Consider the following 18,150-nt stretch of genomic DNA (forward strand, 5'->3'; position numbering starts at 1 on the left):
GTTGTAGCTACATTTTCCAGTCACTAGTAATTGTAAAAAGTGAACTTCGTGTTAGGAATCTCGGCAAAAACGCGTGATTTTCTGACCCAGAATTAATTAAGCTCGACGTCAGAGAATCGCTTTGCTCGGAGTGAAGCCCCATCTTCGTTTCGTCCTTGTTCTGAGTACCACTGGGAATCGCTAGAAACGTGACGACGAGGGAGGAACTTGGAAACTTTCGATGAGGCCCCAAAAATAGATCCAAACTCATCCCAGGCCTTAATGGTACGTAGCTTTTTATTGTCGAAAATCGTCACGGAGTCCGGTTGCCATTTGCGGGTGGGTTTGAAACACGCGCAAGGCTTCGTCGGTGGGTAAGCGGACCTTGCCAATTGGGTGGATCCTTACCATCCGTGGTAGGCCGATGCGTACTTGAGTAGAGGAGCCGGTGCGTGTGCCACAACCGGGGCCGAGTGAACGTAAGAAACAACCGGAGCTGGAGCGGCGTACTTAACAATAGGAGCCGCGTGAACTACTGGTGCATGGACCTGATGAATAGTGGCGTAACTGGTGGCAGCTGGTGCGGCCACAGCTTTCACAATCGGTGCCGGAGCAACGGCGTACTTAAGCACGGGTGCTGGAGCAGCGTGAACTACCGATACGGCTGGAGCTGCGTATTTCACGATTGGAGCTGGAGCAGCGGCCACGTACGATAATCCGTGATCACCGTAATACCCCGGTGCGGCTCGAACGGCTGCGACAACTCCCAGGATAACGAGCTGCGAAACGAAACCCCCGACAGAGGGCGCTGTGAAATTAAGCGCGAACTCTTCACGACACGTGCGACAGAAAGCCTTACCAGAATCTTCATGATGGCGGCGTGTTTTTTGCTCACTCACGAGTAACAAACTCCGTGCGGTTAGAACGACACTTATTGACTCGATCGAGGACCTCTAGCCCCGGACGCTTTTATAGAACCAGCATCACCGGTGTCATCGTGCCGACCATGCTAAGTCACCCCCCGTGAGATCGTTGCGGAATGGCCAAATGTGGAATGTTACGCTTTTTGTCCACCATCGAGTCCACGGCTCTCGGACGCGACCAGCGAAAGGGAAATTGGCCACCATCGATGACAGCTTCCCCGACCATTCGAAGGCCCGTTCGTGGCGTCCGTGGCTTCAACACCGCGTGTAGCAAATAAATCATCAAGCCGGGTGCATTTCGATGCACCAGTTAATGTCTATCGAGGCTGCATCGTATGCGGTGTGTCTTACGCAAGGCTCGGCCACGACCTCCACTCCTACAGCAGTACTGTGGGCTCGTTGTCGTTCGATGAAACACCCGCAAGGCCAGCCAGAGGTTGCAGATCAGAGCAGAAGCTCGAGTCGATGGAATGTGGCTTCCAAGTGGCCGTATGAGCCGGTTGCCGATGTTTCGCCGTGACCAGTATCCTCAGCATCTTCTCAAGGCTAGCGGGCACCAGTCTTTTATTGACATTTTCTTGCGAACCACCAGCGCCAGCTCGCTTACATCAAAGATTTCGTTACGTTTGTCACATCTGCTGGCCATGTGGCGGCCAATTCTTGCGAGGAAGCATTTCATTGCTGGCGTGCCGTGGGAGCAATCTCGTCAAATAGTCGTGCCGTTAAAGGATGCGTGGGGAAAGGTTAATTAAATAAGAGACGGAGCCGCTCAGGACACGAAATTACGGCCCACTCAGGGTGCATTTGCAAGCCAAGCCATTTGCCGTATCTGTTATGATTCGCTAGGTCTGCATGTTGATGAATATTGCTCGTACATTGAGACCATTTTGGGGGCCTTTTTTTCTCACCACTCTTGAACAAAATCCTAAGAAGTGCGCACGGAGACAAGGTTCGGTTGACTCCCACACGCGGAAAGTAATAAGTTTGTGTCTTGCCATATAACCTACGCCCTTTTGCAGGGGTGTATGTCGGGCAGAACATTTTCCGACGCCATCCGACAATGTCGAACGTAATTCAACCAGCCGGTAGCAACGCGAACCCAGGTGTATGGTGACTTTTTTCGGTTCGGTTTGCATAGCAGCAACCTGTTTGCCGTGTTGAGGTTCCCTTGCATATCCACTCCTCGTACCTGCCCGGTTCGTGTGCGTTGTTTGTTTCTGGGCAACCTGATTCCACGTGCGGCTCGGAGGTTATGTTGCCGTTGTAGAATCCACGCTACGTCTCGTACCCTTGCTCGTGTTTTTTGCTGCATTATCCTCCGGTAGATACATTAAAGCGCTTTCTACGGAAGATAAGCTGCTCAATATCAAGCAGCATTATGGCCTGCTTTGTCGCGGTGCTTTGGAAAATATAAACCCATCGGAGGAGTGTCTTTTGAGGGAGACTAAAATAGAGTCGAGTAGGCCAAGAGATAGACTCTTTGTTGAAAGGTGTTTGTTGGCAAGCTTTAAGAGTCAGCGGAAGATGGTGCTTTTATTCGATAGGCAGCCATTTGCAGGTCAGTATGGCACGAAACATTGCCAACGCCTCTTCTCATAATCGCCCGGTCAAACCATCAGCTAGGTTACACAGTCTTTTGTTCACTTTTGTTAGCAAACTATTTCAGGCACAACTTTGACCATTGAGCTTAGACAAAATCGACGGTGCCATTTGATCGATGACCGATTGATGGCCATTCGTCAACTTTTCACACCCGAGCGTGGAATTAATAAGGATTGATGACGTAACGACAGGAAGTGTCAGAATCGAACTCATTAATTTTCTCTCGCCAAGAATACCTCGTCGAGTGTGATCGAATGCTTCGGATGTCGTTAATATTTCGTCCATAACCGTTAGGATAAGCTACGGAGCGAGTATGATTAAGAAAAGGGTTACGACGCAAATGGAGCGCGAAATTGAATGTGCATAGCATAATAATTTCCCCGTAGGAATGACATAAGAACGAATTGATAATGCCAAGGGATGCTGGCACGTTGACAAGGGCCTTATCATGCTAAATTCCAAACGGTCGTAACCAGTAAGCAGGCATTTTGTGAACATAATAATGTGTGTAATGCAATTTTTGGAAGTTGGAAAACTCCCCGCAACTTTCTGTATGCTCTGCGAGGATAAAAGCATGCAAACAACGAAATGAGTTTTTATGCTGAGTACATGTTTCATCTACCTGAGTTGAAAGTAGCGAAATAATGCATTACTGTAGTAACTTGGCATAACTGGTTCTCGTGAAAATAAATCCTAAAAGACAAGCCATGATCGTAAACGCAAGCCGCCGATTCCATCAGCTTTACTTCCTAACAAAGGATTGTACGTATGTGATGCTAAGATAAACACGGATACACTTTAGAACATTTATTTGCTTTTTTCAGTGCGCAGATACAAAGGGGTGTGCTTCTACATCGGAATACTCATGTTAGCTTAGGAAGAAATCGCTTAACATATGCATCGCATGTTCACCGAACGTTGGTTCGGTATAGCGAGATGGTGTAGTGCACATTGCCATTGTGAAAAAGTTTGAATTAAAACTAGTTGCATGTGAACTTGTTGTTTTAGTTTAGGATTACTTCCATTCAATAAATTACGGATGAGACCACGTGATGCGGAAGTAATGGAAATGGGGTTCTCTGCCGTCATTCGCTGAGAATTAAGTTTCACCATCCAACGTTCATCAGTTTGTCAGGAAATTGAGCCACCCAAGTCAAAGATACGGTTCGTACAGTATTTGTTAATGGCTCCATCTACGAAGCAGCCAGCGTGATAAAAGCCGTGAAAACATGTTTCATTGGGAATAGGAAAAATATGGCCTCAAATGCTCTAAAGCTTTGGTGGTTTTGGTTGTTTCTCTTTCATGTCGCAGATTGGCGCGCAGAGTGCGTTTAGGTCGATAATAGGAGAATGTAATCACAACTTAAGACAAGCTTTATCTGGGAAAGAAACTGCGGGACACACACAAAAAAACAGTTCGAAAAAGTACCGGGGGCACCGTTCCCGATATGAAACGGTCACATTGTTGCGACAAAAAGAAGATTAGATCGGCGTTATTTTGTGTTAAGATGTTGCTTTTTCTTGACTTTCCAATCTTATAATACAGTTGAAGTTTTCTCGCATAGTCCTCGCAAATGTGTGAATATGTGCCTGTGTATGTATATCACTTGCTTCGAGAGCACTTTGTCTAAGATGAGGGGTGCGAATGGGAACAGATAATAAGAAAAACCTGACAGCTGCATGAAACCTAATCGTCGTGTTAGTAACAAAGACGATTGCTGATGATGGGCAAATTTTGCAGAACTTTAATGGCTAAACGCGCCCTAAGTTCTCCACCAAGCAACGTCTTCGTTCGTATTGGGTAATACCAACGTCGAAAAAGGAATGAAAAGAAAAAAATGCCCAGAAGAATCTAAAAACTTAATTCGGTCTTGTTCTTTCTTTTATCCGTGGGAAGATGAACCAAACAGCTACACCAAAAATACATAGCCAAGGAATGCTTAGTAGACACGAGTCCATCATATAGGCATAGTGTAAAATTTGAGGCATTTCCCGAACAATTCGTTCTCGGGTTCTCGGCGCGTGGTTTGTCGCCACTGCAAAGTAAGCGAGTGCGCCAAAAATGGTCCTCCAGGAGGTTGCCTATTTTGCGCCAAATACATTGCAACGCGGTCAATTAAATGGCGGATTCAGCATTCAGGTTAGAGCTGAGCATGTTTCGAAGCTCATTAAAATTAATTACAACATCTGTGCGCCAGGATGATGGGATGGGGGTTTGTGCACGGTTTCGGTGACTCATTATGGTAGTCATCTTCTGGCATCGGTCGCACTGGTTTAGGTAACTGGTTCAGCCTTGCACTACTGCTGTGGCTTTGGGCAAAGTGTCGGGTACCTAGAACGACTTGTAAATTGTAATAACGGACCTCTGGAGCCGAGCTAATAAAAGCTTTTAGCAAAGATGACTACAAAACAAGACAGAAAGTGACAGCCCGTATGAGTTATGAGAGCTTTTACTCACTAACGAGCCCATGTTTCTTCGAGTGTCTTCGGATCTGTTTTACTCATTTGAATTAAGCTTGCATTGTGAAGCGAGGAATAAACAATCGCATGAAACTCAAGGGCAATGTGTTACAAATAGCGGGAATACCGAATTTTTTTGTGTGAGAGCTTTTATGATTGCTTTTATGGTGTTGGCTCCATCCATAGTTCCGTCATCTCTAACGACGACAGTTTGGGAAATTGTCGTACATTACATTGTGGTTTGCAGTCCACTTTGTAAATTTTGCACGCTAACCGGCACATTCTGAGATTGTACGCGTCACCTAAAGCACCAAGAAACAAGTCGAACGCCAAGTCGAAGGTGTTAATTATTATCTACGAAGATACTAAAATCGTCACACCATGTTGTGCATTCGTTGAACGGTCAGAGTAAGAGCACTTCTGGGAAGGTGAATGGTAATTTTCATAAGCAACATGGTAAAAAACTGATACGCTGCGGAAAAGCTAACGACATCCTTCGTTGTACTGTTTGATTTAAAATTTTGTATTAAGATTCTGACGATTCTGATTATTACTCATTTGAAGCAATTTCATCTGCATGGCTTATTGCCGCCATTTAGGCGAAGTGATCAAAGAAACGAATGGAACGCTGTAAAATGTACAGCGTCAAGATCGTACCCAGCTTTCCGAGGAAAAAACTCTCACATTTTTTACAAAATACCTTTCGTCCGTCGTGAGATGTATGGGTCGAGAAAATGTTTGCCAGTTTACACAGCCGGTCGCTTATTTACGGAATAAGAACGGCAATACTATCAAGTATTCATAAGCACCAACATGCTGTTTAACTCTGCAGCATGTTGAAGGGTCGGTGGCTTCTCGTGGTACCATCACTTATTCCATACCGTAATTTCCTTGCGAGCTCGCACTAGACACGATAAGCGTAGAAATGAAGAAAAGGTGAAGTGCATCGTATCTGCTTGCGTTGGGTTGGGATTCGTACCCAGCGATCGAACGAGACGATAATTTGCTGTTTTAATGTAGCTTTTCGAGCAATGTCGAGACCGTTTTTTACCATCCCTCGACATCATAATTTTTAAATGTCACGAGAATAATGGTTTTAAAACAGGGTGCTCAATTTCAATTTCTCGCTCGCTCGTTCTCATCCTTTCGCTGGCAGCGTTGAAGTGGGCTCGCCCGCGCCGCAAAAACCATAAGCATCCCTGTTGCGGAAGAGCGATAAATAGATGATGTTTCATTCACGATACCTAGGGATGCTTGTGGCAAGTCGAGTGTAGGCCTTTTTCTCCAGTACGATGTGCAGGGTGGTTGATTTAATAACAAATTATGGCTACCGCAACGCGACCTTTCTACTGGCGCCGGGTTTCGCCATCGCCACACATGTAAACTAATGAATATTAATGAGCGCATTGATGCCCTCTTGGAAGAGTAATGGAAAGCAGTGATTTGTGAATTGGATCTGAAGCTATACATGATTTATCGCCCATGAATGCGTTCCGTTTTCGACGAGTCATAAATCTCGGTACTTTCCAGCAATCGTTTGGGATGGAACGTAGCTAACCACTGCAAAAGCTGCTCGGTACTTCTTACAATCCCGGTCTCCACACGGAGTGAAGGGCAAAGAATAGGCAGCAAATAATCAGACTCAGCTCTGTAGTGCTGATTGAAAGCGGTGGCGTTTGTTTGCTTCACGGTTTTCAACTTGTCCAACTTCCTCGGGGAGTAAACCGCCAGTGACTGTGCGTTTTGCGGTGGCACTGTTTAGCTTCGTGAAAATCCACAGAACGGATGAGAACTGTGAACGGACGAGAAGATGCCGGTACAGATGCGGAAAAAGCTTAAACACAATTTGGACGGTTTGTTTGAATTTAATTTCGAACGACCGAACGTTTTTTCGTGCTCTCCCTCGGGCGCACTCATTTTTTTGTCGCACCGCTTTTCAATCGCTCTTGTCCGATTTTCGACGGTAGGGTTTTTATGAGTCCTTCGCTGAAAGCTGTTGCAATTTTTCGTTACCTCACTACGGAAAGCGACTAACCGTGGTGCGATATGGTATGGGCATTGGAAGTGAGTTGTTATCCTGTTCCGTCGTTTGCTGATCGGCGCAAAGGACTCGCTCACGGTCGCTCGAAAACATCCCGCACACCTTAAACAGCCCAAACAACCTGTGGAATTTAAGGAAAAGGGATTCACTCTGTCACCGGCACCGGTAAGATAAACAATCCTTTGGGATGAGTTGAAGTGAAAAAGTTAGCTCCATCTTCCGAGCCATTTCCCATCAACGTAGCGGACGCCATTACACGCCATTTTTAGCCGTCTTCCGGTGCGAAAATGCGTGAGTGCGTGTGTGTTTTGTGCTTTGTCAGATATGACGCATGCTGTGAAATATTGGGCGCCCGTGTGTGAGCCAATTTCGCATGGATCATCTCACGTTGTAGCCCGTATTTCCGGATGTCATACTTTTGACAAGTCCCGTCAGTTTTTGCTTTGGATTTACTACCGTTCACTCGGATCACCGGAGCATCCACTCGCTGTTCGTGTTTTCCACCGTCATCGCTGGCTTTTGAGGTGGTTCTGGATTGGCTATTTGCGGGATTAAGCCCTGAGCTCTCTGATGTGACGGTCGTAGAAAGCCAAGACCCGGAGCCGGAAAACGCTTTTCGAATGCGTTTGGTGAACTTTTCACAGAGCCGGATAATTATGTGCTCGGGTTCCATTGATTGGAAATACCGATGTCGGTAGCGAAAGTTACCGGGTAAGAAAGCCAGCAACCGTCTGAGGGAGCGTTTCAAAGAGAAGAACGCAATCACCACCCGGAGTTTGGGTCGTTAAGTTAGATTCAACTTCAAACCATTTTCCACAAAACTATGCCATCGAAGGCTCGGAAAAGTTACGGCGATGAGGGACAACTTTTCCACCCTCTTTTTACCGTCGACCGATTGACACTTGTGGAAAGAGGGGAGTACTTTTTAAAGGAAATCTCGAGTTGCGGTCAGCTGGAGAAGAGATACGAGCATTGCGAAGGTGAATCAATATATAAGTTCCGCAGACTTTTTCCTCCGGCCTGCGACCTGGCGAAGTCTGTTGGGTGGAAAACGACGGACAATGTTTTCCCGGTGGTAGTATCCGACTGCTGGAATTAGATCGACTTTCGGGAAGGACTGAGCTTATTGTGAAGTGATGGCGTGCGTAAATCACCCTACGCAAACTGAGTAATCTTTGAAGCTTTCAACAAATGGAGGAGAGCAAATACCAGAAACAAACATGTTTGCTAATACCGTGGTGTTGCAGCTATTTTGAGCTGTGAGCTCGTAACGGTTGTGTTTTTGTCTATATTTTCTGGTCTGTCGGCATGGTTAAAATAAAGTCGATTTCAGAAAGAAAAAAGGCTTTAATTTCTAGCCGACAAATCAGAGACTGCTTTGATGTAAATGATTGGTTTACTGCAGAGACGTCAACTGGGTTTATTGAGATATTATCTCAAAGACTTCACATCTATTTCCTTCGAGTAAATTGGAAATTTTCAAAATTTACTGTAGTATTTTTTACTTATTATCAAACTTTATTTTATTGAAGAAGATATGAAAGATGACAATCATAAGTATCACTCATATGCAATCTGGCTATAAATCTTTTAATCAATGGCGCATAACACATCAATATGGTATTGATTTAAACTACTTTGTACAGTGCCAGAAATGCTATTCTAATGTAATGGATTCCCTTTACTCGACAGTCTTAACATTCGTGAACATAAATTTTGTACTTATTAATGTGAAAAGCTCTATATTTCCAGTTTTCGATATTATTAATGTACACGCTCCCGGAGAATGCCTGTAAAAAATGAACGAAGCTAAACGGCGTTAGGATACGTTTTGTGAAACGTTGCCATTGACAAATTTGGACCATCGTTCATCGAAAGTAGGCTCATTCTTTCAATGAACGAAGGGCGTATTTTTGTACGCGGCGTACAGTTAATTTCCCAACAGAAGACGAAACGTGAAACTCTTCCCAAAATATGAAGTACTATATTTCGGGCTCCCTGCCGTTAGTGTACACGCCATCTGGTAAAGCTTTCGAAGTTGTGTCAGTGCGTCACAAACGTTGATTTCGTGCTGTTGTTGATCGGTTGTTAGATACGATATAAAAACGGTGCACAGACTACAGCATGTTCGTTCGAGGTATATGCGACTTATTAACGAGTAGTTTACCATCCTGAATCACAGTCAATTCCGAATCCTGGTGAGCGAACAGGGCGCTACCAGCGCGCCCATTTTGCCCGTCCACTGGGCTCCGTTCCGCAGCCGAAGCATTGTTGCAGCTTGAACACCGATAGTTGAGCGCCCCTGCACCAAGCGGCGACATACGCATTTCGGCCCCTGTTGGGCTGCAACACGCTTTACACGAGCGCTCCTGCGATCGCGCCAAGCTAACCTTAGCGCTGCGAACCGTCCAGCGGCAGAAGTCCAAGTTGCACTCCATCACGTCCTCGGTGGTGCTTTTCGCAGCCTTATCCTGGCTGTTCGTGTTGTTGCTCTCTGGCTGACCGGCCACACCATCCACGCGTCGGACACGCCGAAAAGCGTCCCGGAACTGCGTGTTCATGCCGACGTAAATGATCGGGTTGTAACAGATACTGGACTTGGCGATCAGCGCCGGAAGTACGGCCAATCCGGGCCCAATCAGCTCAGGTGGACCAAACTGTTCGATCAGCGCAAACACGGCATAAGGCGTCCAGGCGATCATGAACGCTACGATCATCACTGCTACCATCGAGGTGACACGCCGTTCAGCTCGATTCACTTGCCCTACGCGGGCCGAATTCTGTAAGAAGCAAGGATAATAAGCTAAAAGAAGAATAACACACCTTTCGTCTACACAATGGTCTACCTTTCGCATGCCCATAATTATGTTGGCATAGCTGTAGATGATCACCACGAGTGGCAGTACTAGGCCAAAAATGAAGAGAAATATGATGTAGCTCGTAGCGTTCGTTGTTTGCGATTCCCAATTGACGGAGCAGCTTGCAGGGTGGAGAGAAATGAAACGGAATACCCACGATTATCAATAACGCCAGCAATAGGGACATTCCTTCCCAAGATAGGATAGAAGCTGTTGGAGTAGATTAGAGGGCAATTCATTGAAATTATGCTGCTCAAACAACCATGGCCGTGGGAAACCCCCTTCAAAGGGTTGCCATCGGTACCGATCGGCGAACTGTTGGGAACTGTGACAGATTTACGTACGATACGGTGCAGCTTTACGGAACGATGAAAGGTAGGGACTAATTAAACATTCAACAACGATCGTTCATTGGTACATCAAAAGAAGCAACCGACGAAACGGTCCTTTAAGTGAGTGAAGGTCGAGCTTTCAACACACTGCCGCTTTTGGGATTTTTGACATTTACATGTTCAGACTACACGCGACAGCTGCGAACTCATTTACGCTGGAAATCGAGCGTTTGTTGAGTTGAAAATTCTCATCTGCCCATTTCGCCGAAATGATTATTATCGTTCGCGGTTTTGCCGTGTTTTCTTACATGCCCACGCACCCTGAGGGATTAGTTTCCACGGACCGTCGTGGTTGAGAAGAAGGTTTCGTGTGCTAAACGCTGCTTAGAACGCTTTTCCCCAGCACGGTCGTGTGATAAGCGAAACCATTCAGGTGTAGGGGAGCGGCATGAGTGTGAATACGACATCCGGATACCGGTTGCCGGTTGTGGGAAGCAATTTCCGGGAAATTATTATCTTCCACGAATCCTGTGAAGCAGCCTTTTCCCAGCTCCGTACGACTGCCGTTGGGGGTCGTTTGGATAGCACTATGACGGGTAGGAGGACGAACGAGATGCCCTACACTGTTGGGGGACCCTTAAATGAAATGGCAACCAAGAGCACTGTCCTTACCTGATGTTGGCTGCTTCGTTGACGTATGCACCCCATCCGAACAGTGGTGGTGAAGTGAGCGCAAACGAGTAACTCCATATAAACACCACGACCATGCAGGCTCCTTGCTTTGACCGGTGTTGGGCGGTGAATGGGCGGCTGATCAGACAGAACCTTTCGTACGACAGCACGGTCAGTGTGGTGATGGACGCGATACCTGTGAAATTGGTACATGAAACATGGCGCGATGAGGCATTTAAACATTGTAACTGATTTCGGTTGATTTTCGCCACTTCCAGCGCAGCTACTGATGACTTCATCTATAGCAGCGAAAACGGAAAGTGTTCACTGAATGGAAAATGCCACAGTTCATGCCAGATGCTACGCTTCCAAAAGCCACTGATCAATAATAACCACGCTTGATGGAAAGCGCGCTTACATGGCACACCTTCCAGTTCGATGCCAGCGATTCCTGCCAAAAGGACTCCCTTCCACTCGGAGGAATAATTTAGTAACCGTAGGGACATTTCTCACGCTCCCACGCACTTCATTACAACAAGCATTCGCATTGGATTGTTGGGTGGGTGGAAAAACGGGAGAAAAAAAACATTAAAAAGTGAAATTTGTAAACAGCTTCACGATGTCGAAGCATCGCCACCATCGATGTGCTGCCGGGTGGAATTGTGCCCACGCCAGCGGATGTCGGAATTAATCACGCAAAAGTTGAAGTTCTCGTCCAACGTGGCATCCTTCTTCTCCACAAGCCGCCATCCGATACTTGCTGTGAGTCCCAAAAGGACACCAAAATGGTTCCAAGGGATGAAGAATAGGATAGAGAGTGAAAGTGAGCGAGAGAAAGGAAGAACCATCGAACTCGACTCAATAAATCGCTGGCATATCAGCCGCTCCCTCGAAGTATCCTTTATGCAGCGAAGAGGGGGCGAACACTTCCTTCCATACATAATCCATAATCGGATTGAACTTCTAATCAGCATGCTCGAGCAAACTGCTCGCAGTAGGCCGAAATTGAAAACCCCCATAAGCGGAAAGTATTACACGCCTTCGTGGCAAAAATTTACAACTTTCTACAGTGTGCGTTGTGATTCTTCCACACACACGTGAGCTGCGTGGGCTTCCAAGAATGTAGCTTCGTGCCTGCAGGGCCACACGAGGCCGGGTGCAAGCAGAAGAAAGCAAAACATACCAATCCGTCGATAACGGATTTATAAATCGCCGGTAAGAACGGAGTGGGACCGACAGAAAAAAGGACTCTAGCCACTGACAGACGTCAATCAGCGTGTTCGTTGAAGAAGAACAATAGCGGCCCGGCTCGTGTGTGTGGTTCCACTGAATGTGCCTAATCGCATCAGGATACCGGAATCACTACGCAACGGATTACGGTGCAGATTAATTTGGAAAGCCGGCAACGTCCCGGTGGGCATCGTACGACGGGCCAGAATGTCTTTTTCCCGTGTGCCGCACAAGCATTAATATCAATTTCGATATTGAATCTGATGAAAAGACGGCATTACGCGTTGCGGCGAGGAGTAGGCGATGATTGTGTGCTTTGATGGACGAAATGGCTCATTTGAATTATCTCTCGTTCGGTGGGACGCGTTTTGCGCGGGAAAATCAGTAGGCGGTGGAACGGCCTTATCGGAGCGGTGGCGAGATGAAAGCCGCGCATAAAGATGGATGATAATTTATTCTCCAATTTCCCTGACGATTGCTCAATTTGTGGAAAACGGATGGGGCTTAGCTCGTTTGCAAAATAAACCTTCATGGCTGCACGGTGTACGATTACTTGCTGCTGGCTTCCGCCAAACACGCTGCGGAAGTTCATTTATCTGCCAGTGCTCGTTCGCTGGTCAGTGACGTTTTGCTGGTGCTCTCAGCGAAGGGCAGTAATTAATTGAACTCCTCGACGGATCGTGCACAGTATGATTGAATTAGAGATTCCATTACTAGCACGTAATGAAATGGTCACTTGGAAATGCCGATGATTTGATTGAGATAAAAGAGCTCTTCCGTCAGGCAGGAAAATTCCGAGCCCGAGACATTCCGTTCACCGTGAATAGGAGTCATCTTTACGTGCGCTATAAATTACCAGGAGGTGCAAATGAATGCAGGCGGCACTGTTATGCTTCCCATTGTTTAGCATATTTCTGTCTCCAAGAATTACAACCCATCTGCCATCGCTGGTGGCGTCTGTTTTTGGAGGCTGAGTGCTGAGAATCGCGCCATTCCCAAGCGATCCGGAACTGGCAAGATGCCACCCCCCGGGGATTACTCCGTCAAGCCGATGGTGATAGGCAAATGACGATAATCCGTCAATTTGCATGTGTCACCGTTTTTCCGAGCGACCCAATTTGCATTTATTGTAAAAATCACCCGTTCTCCCGCTCGGATCCGATCGATTTTTCCGAGCGATTCTTCGACGACCACGAGCTGGGAATTTATTTATTTATTGGTTTTCCTATGGCTGCTTAAAAGATGCTTCGTTACGCGTTCGGTTCGCTGGCACGTGGGTCGCGTATAGTTTACCTAGCAGGGACATGAAAAATCCGTACGCCACGCACACGGTTTTCCCGTACAGCCAGCGGTGCGAGATGGCGGACGTCAGCGTGAGCGGGTTGCCGATGATGGAAACGGAAAAGTCGGAACACACCAGGTTGAAGAGAATGATGTTCATCGGGGTCCACAGCTGCGCGAAAGGGATGTAGAGAAGCAATCAAAATAACGTTACGCAAAGGCGATTAAGTATGCTGCGAGATTTGTAATTGAATCCCTTGGTTTATTTGACCTGGCAGCACGCTGGTTCGAGCGTGTGGCAGTTACAATGTGTTTGGAAAGGGTTCGATTCCTTCGACTAGAAAAATAACGAGACCACACTTTACTCGAGCATTGTCTTGATTACTGTCCGGTCAAATATGGCGACAGGCACTCGGCACTTTCGGTCGAGTTGATAGAGAAAAAAAATGCACCCTATTGGGGTCCTGAGGTCTTAGCACTGCTCAGGAAAAAGGTGGAAAGCGCGTGCAAAGTTTACCACTCCAGACAGGGTGACATCCCAAGTGGCTTGTTACGGAAAGTCGGTGCCAAAATGGGCACCCAACGATGTTCCCTTTGGAGCCGTTTACTAAATAACCCGTGTTGGAGTGACGTCAGCTCACGACCGTCAACAATTGCCAAACGGAAGGAGTCACATGTGGTGCCGTTGTTTGTTCATCAAACACTCTTTCCCACCCTTACTCCGTCCAACACCCAACTAGACCGTGGCTTACCTTGACATCCTTGTACATGAGTGCGATCACGAAGATGTTGAGGAAAAATCCGAGAAATCCTATGACGAACAGGGTCACAGCGGCGCCGTTGTAGGCCCACGGTGCCATCAGCTGCTGGTTGCCGGCATCGGTGGAGGCCGCATTGGGGACGTCGATCATCTTCGATGCTACATCCTGCTTTGGAGGGCGTTGGTGCCACTTACAGGAGCATTCGAGCGAGCGGTGCGAGAATTGGGAGCGTTCCCTTATTATCCCAGCGGGGTGTTTTTCGTCCCGCGTCGAGTGGCAAACTGCTTGAGAGATGTACGCCACACGAACAATTTGAAGCACTTTTCAAGCCCCTGCGAGTCCTGGGTCTAGTAGATCTCTCACTCTGATTTAACAAAAGAAGGAACAAAAACAAGCATACATACGTGAGGGGGTTTTGTGGTCGTTCGATGGAAAAGAACTGCCTCATGTGCGATCATTCTGCGTAATTGTGCATTGTTATCGAATATTCGCCATCAAGTTCGGTGAAACATGATCCATGGTGCCTCGGCAATGTGCACGCATAAAACCATTACTCGAAGGATAATGGCTTCAGCGTCCTTCCTCTACAAATTTCGCACACGATTCGATTAATACATAGCGTTTTTACACCATCGTAGGGCAGTTTTTTGTGTGTGTTTATTTAGCGCCAATTTCACAGTTCACAGGGCAGTCAGGAAAGCACGCGTATTCAATAAATCTAGTTAAAATAACGATTCCACGCGAACGCAAGCAACCACAAACAATTTCATACAAACAGCTTCAAGAGCAGTGTGATATTTATTTTTTGCCCCATGCCGTCCATCGAGGACAGATATTTTCCAAGAGATTGAATCACGCTTTATACAACAGACAATTTAATCAATTTCCTCGCAACGATCCTTGTGGGCTAGTACAAACAGCAGGGACAAAAAAAAATGCAATTCGTGCAAAAAAAAAAAACAACGAAAAGCGAACAACATCACGACGTAGGGGTGATGTAAATTTAGAGTTCATGGAAATATGTGGTTTATGTTTTTCGGAGTCTCGAAGCGTTCGCGTGTAGGCAAATGTTTACAGCAAGTGCGCGCTCTACCGCAAGTATCGTTTCATGATGTGCTTCTGCTCGTGGTAGAGCACATCAAAACAAACAAAATTAATAAAAGAATATCTGTTGTATTGTACAGAAAATTCGTTATCGATAGCTCGTTTTGTCCACTGTTCGTTAGTCGCTGTTTGACTTCTTCATCGCTAACAGCAGAAGAAGGAGTACATTCACCCTGCTCATCTTCAATATGCGGCTCAATGCGGCTATATTCTACCATAAAAGTAGTTAGTATTTAACAATTTTACTTCTTGGGCGTGTACTTGCATCATAATGTTGAAAACTTTCCAAAGCCTTTGGCTAACGTTTAAGCTCATGGTTTGCAGTAACGTGACTTGGCAACAAGGGATCCTCGATACAACGGAGAGCTTTATCGTGTTCTGTCGTGCGGCAATCTTACCTTCCCTTTTCCGGTTAGTTTTCCACTTCAGCAGCGCAGAATTTTGTTGTCTCTACGGATTGTACACTATTCCTGACGGCAGCGTGGATTGGGGGCACTTTTTAGTGTCGTCACGCTGGGGTAGCCTCGGATAATGGTTAAAGGCACATACCGCACGGGTCCTTTTGCCGTCACCGATATTGTCGCAAAGAATTTACCATCAAAACTGATTTATGCGCGTTGATACCGTTTACTGATCGGGTTTGATACTCAAAACGAAACACGCCTCCGCAGCTCGTTTCGCGCACTGTTTATCTGGCCAAAATGCTGTTTATTCAATTTTCACTTAACTTTTACTTTCTCAAACACTGTAGCTCAACTTTGGAGCTTTCACCACCCACACTATGGCTCACAATTTTAACACGCCTAGGTTTCACCATAAGGCACTGCCTGCGTTTCGTCGGGAAGGCTGCTTAGACAACATCTCACTGTTTTTTTTTTCGTCCTACAAGCCCTGGATTATCACGAACGATTTTGGGTGGATTAGTTGAGCTTAAAGTTGCCAAGTTTTCTACGCCATCTCGATGGTATTGCGATTGGCGTTTCGGAAGCCACCCTCAGCGGTACATTCACAATCTGACGCAACATCCGACGGCCGACTGAAGCCACCCGACGGTTTGGGAGCTCTAATAAAATACGAATTTCGCATCCGCGCGTTGTTCGCGACCCGAACCCAGCCACGTCCGGTGAGCGGCTGTAATGTAAATGCGTTTGCGTTCGTTTGTGCGATGTAATCGCTGGTTTTGGGATGAAAACGACGAGAAGCGTTTGGTGTGGTGTAAGGAAAAGCAATCTTCTTCCTACCCTGTTTGTCCGAAATTCACACATGACCAGCCACTCGTGGACGTGCCTCGTAGAAGAAGTCATCCAAAATTGCATAGTGAGCACTCTGCTAATGGTAGCGTAATTTATTTGCCCTCCTGAATGCGTTGAGCTTCCTTCAAAGTCGTGCTTGAGCGAGCCAGATTGCCAGACTTTTAGTCAACATGAATCCATTCTGAAACCTCTCCGAAAGCTACTGCCGAACGGCAAACATCAAGCGAGTGAGTGCATTCTAGTTTGAAAGGAATTCCCGGAACGCTACTATGTTTCAACAAAGTTGTACGCTAAAGCCCTCGTAGCATGCGAAGCGATTGTAATCGGTTCACTCTTGGTCGCCAATTCTGCGATGTTGCTGCCGTGCGTGGAAAACCGGCACTGTGGAAAAGGACGGTACGGTGAGGGAAAATCCGAGATCTCAGGATCTTCGTCGGAGTGGCCGTCATTCGGGTCGGGTGGTTCTCACAGCATCCCCAACAGGCTCTCAGCTGCAGGGACATCGTCCGAATGTTTCCGAGTTTTCTCACTCCTATCCTTCTGGAGATATTATCACCCACATTTTTCGGCACTCTTCGGAACGGTCGGACACAGACCACGCAGAGGGGGCCTAGCGAGATTAATGAGTGTAACGAATTTGAATGAAAATGTTCAAAATTTACAAATGATGTTGCTGGAAAAAGGGCGTGAAACGAACGAACGAATTGTCTATCCGCAATGGCGTCTGGGTGGCATTTTTTTTCGTTTTTCTAGTACAATTTAGAAGACTCTTTGCTGCGGGCTTTCTCACGGGGTTATCTGATGCATTGTTAATTTTCATCGAGAATTACGCGAAACCTGTTTACCATGCAGATCTCGGAGCAATTGTGGGCAATCAATGCATAAAGAAATTTATGAGCAGCTTTCTTTTCCCTAGAAGCAACGAATTAAATCGACAAACCGGTGGCTTAGGCTGATATCCAATCGGGTAGAATTTGGTTCTACGAAAATTAGCCACAGATATTATTCTGTGATTATTTTATGCCTCTTCTTTGATGCTCAAGGATCATAATTTCCGATGTTAATATAATGGTTCTTTGAAGCAAAAATGTCTTTCGTTTAGCACTGGCATTTGAGAGCAAATTTTGAGAAACGGAACATTAGCGGAACCTTTTTATGTCCCATCGTTTGATTAAACCATGTCGTGTATAATGTTAAGCTTGTTAAGTGAGCCGATAAAAAGTGTAACCAATAAAAGCTTAAGGAGGCTCACATGCATCGTGAGATTTTCGACTGCACAATTTTGTCGTCGCGACATCGACGCACCCTAATACCCTGAATATTTTTACGACAATTGACAACGATCGAAGCGATATCGGCGGCTAACGTAATGAAGCCGGTTTGCCATCTGAACACGATTCATGGCTGGCCCGCTGTTTGGGGGCGATAAAAAGTAACCTCACCGCTTCTGTAACACTTGCTTTCTCGAAGGGGAGCATCAGCTAGGCACGCTTACCAGAAAGCACGACGGATCGAGTGTAGAAAGAACGTCACCGACATTGGCTTCGTTGGGGGAAAATGGGTTTTCTCCATCGTTCCGCGTGCGAAATTGGTTGAGTGTTTGGTTCCGCACTGCAAATGCGAGTCGTTTCGTCGCGGCAGCAGCAACACCAGC

General features: G+C 46.4%; 2 protein-coding genes across 2 annotated transcripts; both read right to left on the reverse strand.

Moving 5' to 3' along the window:
- Positions 1 to 258: 258 nt before the first annotated feature.
- Positions 259 to 864, reverse strand: LOC128720203 (cuticle protein 16.5-like). Its single transcript, XM_053813860.1, has 2 exons — positions 839 to 864; positions 259 to 758 (listed from the first exon to the last, which is right to left on the reverse strand). Exons 1-2 carry the CDS (start codon positions 848 to 850, stop codon positions 384 to 386), a joined length of 387 nt encoding a protein of 128 aa, XP_053669835.1. The 5' UTR covers positions 851 to 864; the 3' UTR covers positions 259 to 383.
- Positions 865 to 8,642: 7,778 nt separating this feature from the next.
- Positions 8,643 to 14,289, reverse strand: LOC128730948 (vertebrate ancient opsin-like). Its single transcript, XM_053824040.1, has 5 exons — positions 14,131 to 14,289; positions 13,391 to 13,550; positions 10,868 to 11,063; positions 9,852 to 9,984; positions 8,643 to 9,785 (listed from the first exon to the last, which is right to left on the reverse strand). Exons 1-5 carry the CDS (start codon positions 14,287 to 14,289, stop codon positions 9,123 to 9,125), a joined length of 1,311 nt encoding a protein of 436 aa, XP_053680015.1. The 3' UTR covers positions 8,643 to 9,122.
- Positions 14,290 to 18,150: the final 3,861 nt, after the last annotated feature.

The sequence above is a fragment of the Anopheles nili genome, chromosome 2 (assembly GCF_943737925.1).
Source record: "Anopheles nili chromosome 2, idAnoNiliSN_F5_01, whole genome shotgun sequence".
Lineage (NCBI taxonomy): Eukaryota > Metazoa > Arthropoda > Insecta > Diptera > Culicidae > Anopheles > Anopheles nili.

Excerpts from the sequence above, each read along its gene's own strand:
- LOC128730948 (XM_053824040.1), bottom strand. The coding sequence starts at position 14,289 with ATGATCGACGTCCCCAATGCGGCCTCCACCGATGCCGGCAACCAGCAG. Across the intron at positions 11,064-13,390 it reads ATTTTTCATGTCCCTGCTAG|GTATCGCGTCCATCACCACA; the intron begins GTAAACTATACG and ends CCAATTTCACAG. Across the intron at positions 9,985-10,867 it reads AACGAAGCAGCCAACATCAG|CTGCTCCGTCAATTGGGAAT; the intron begins GTAAGGACAGTG and ends CCACCCTGCAAG.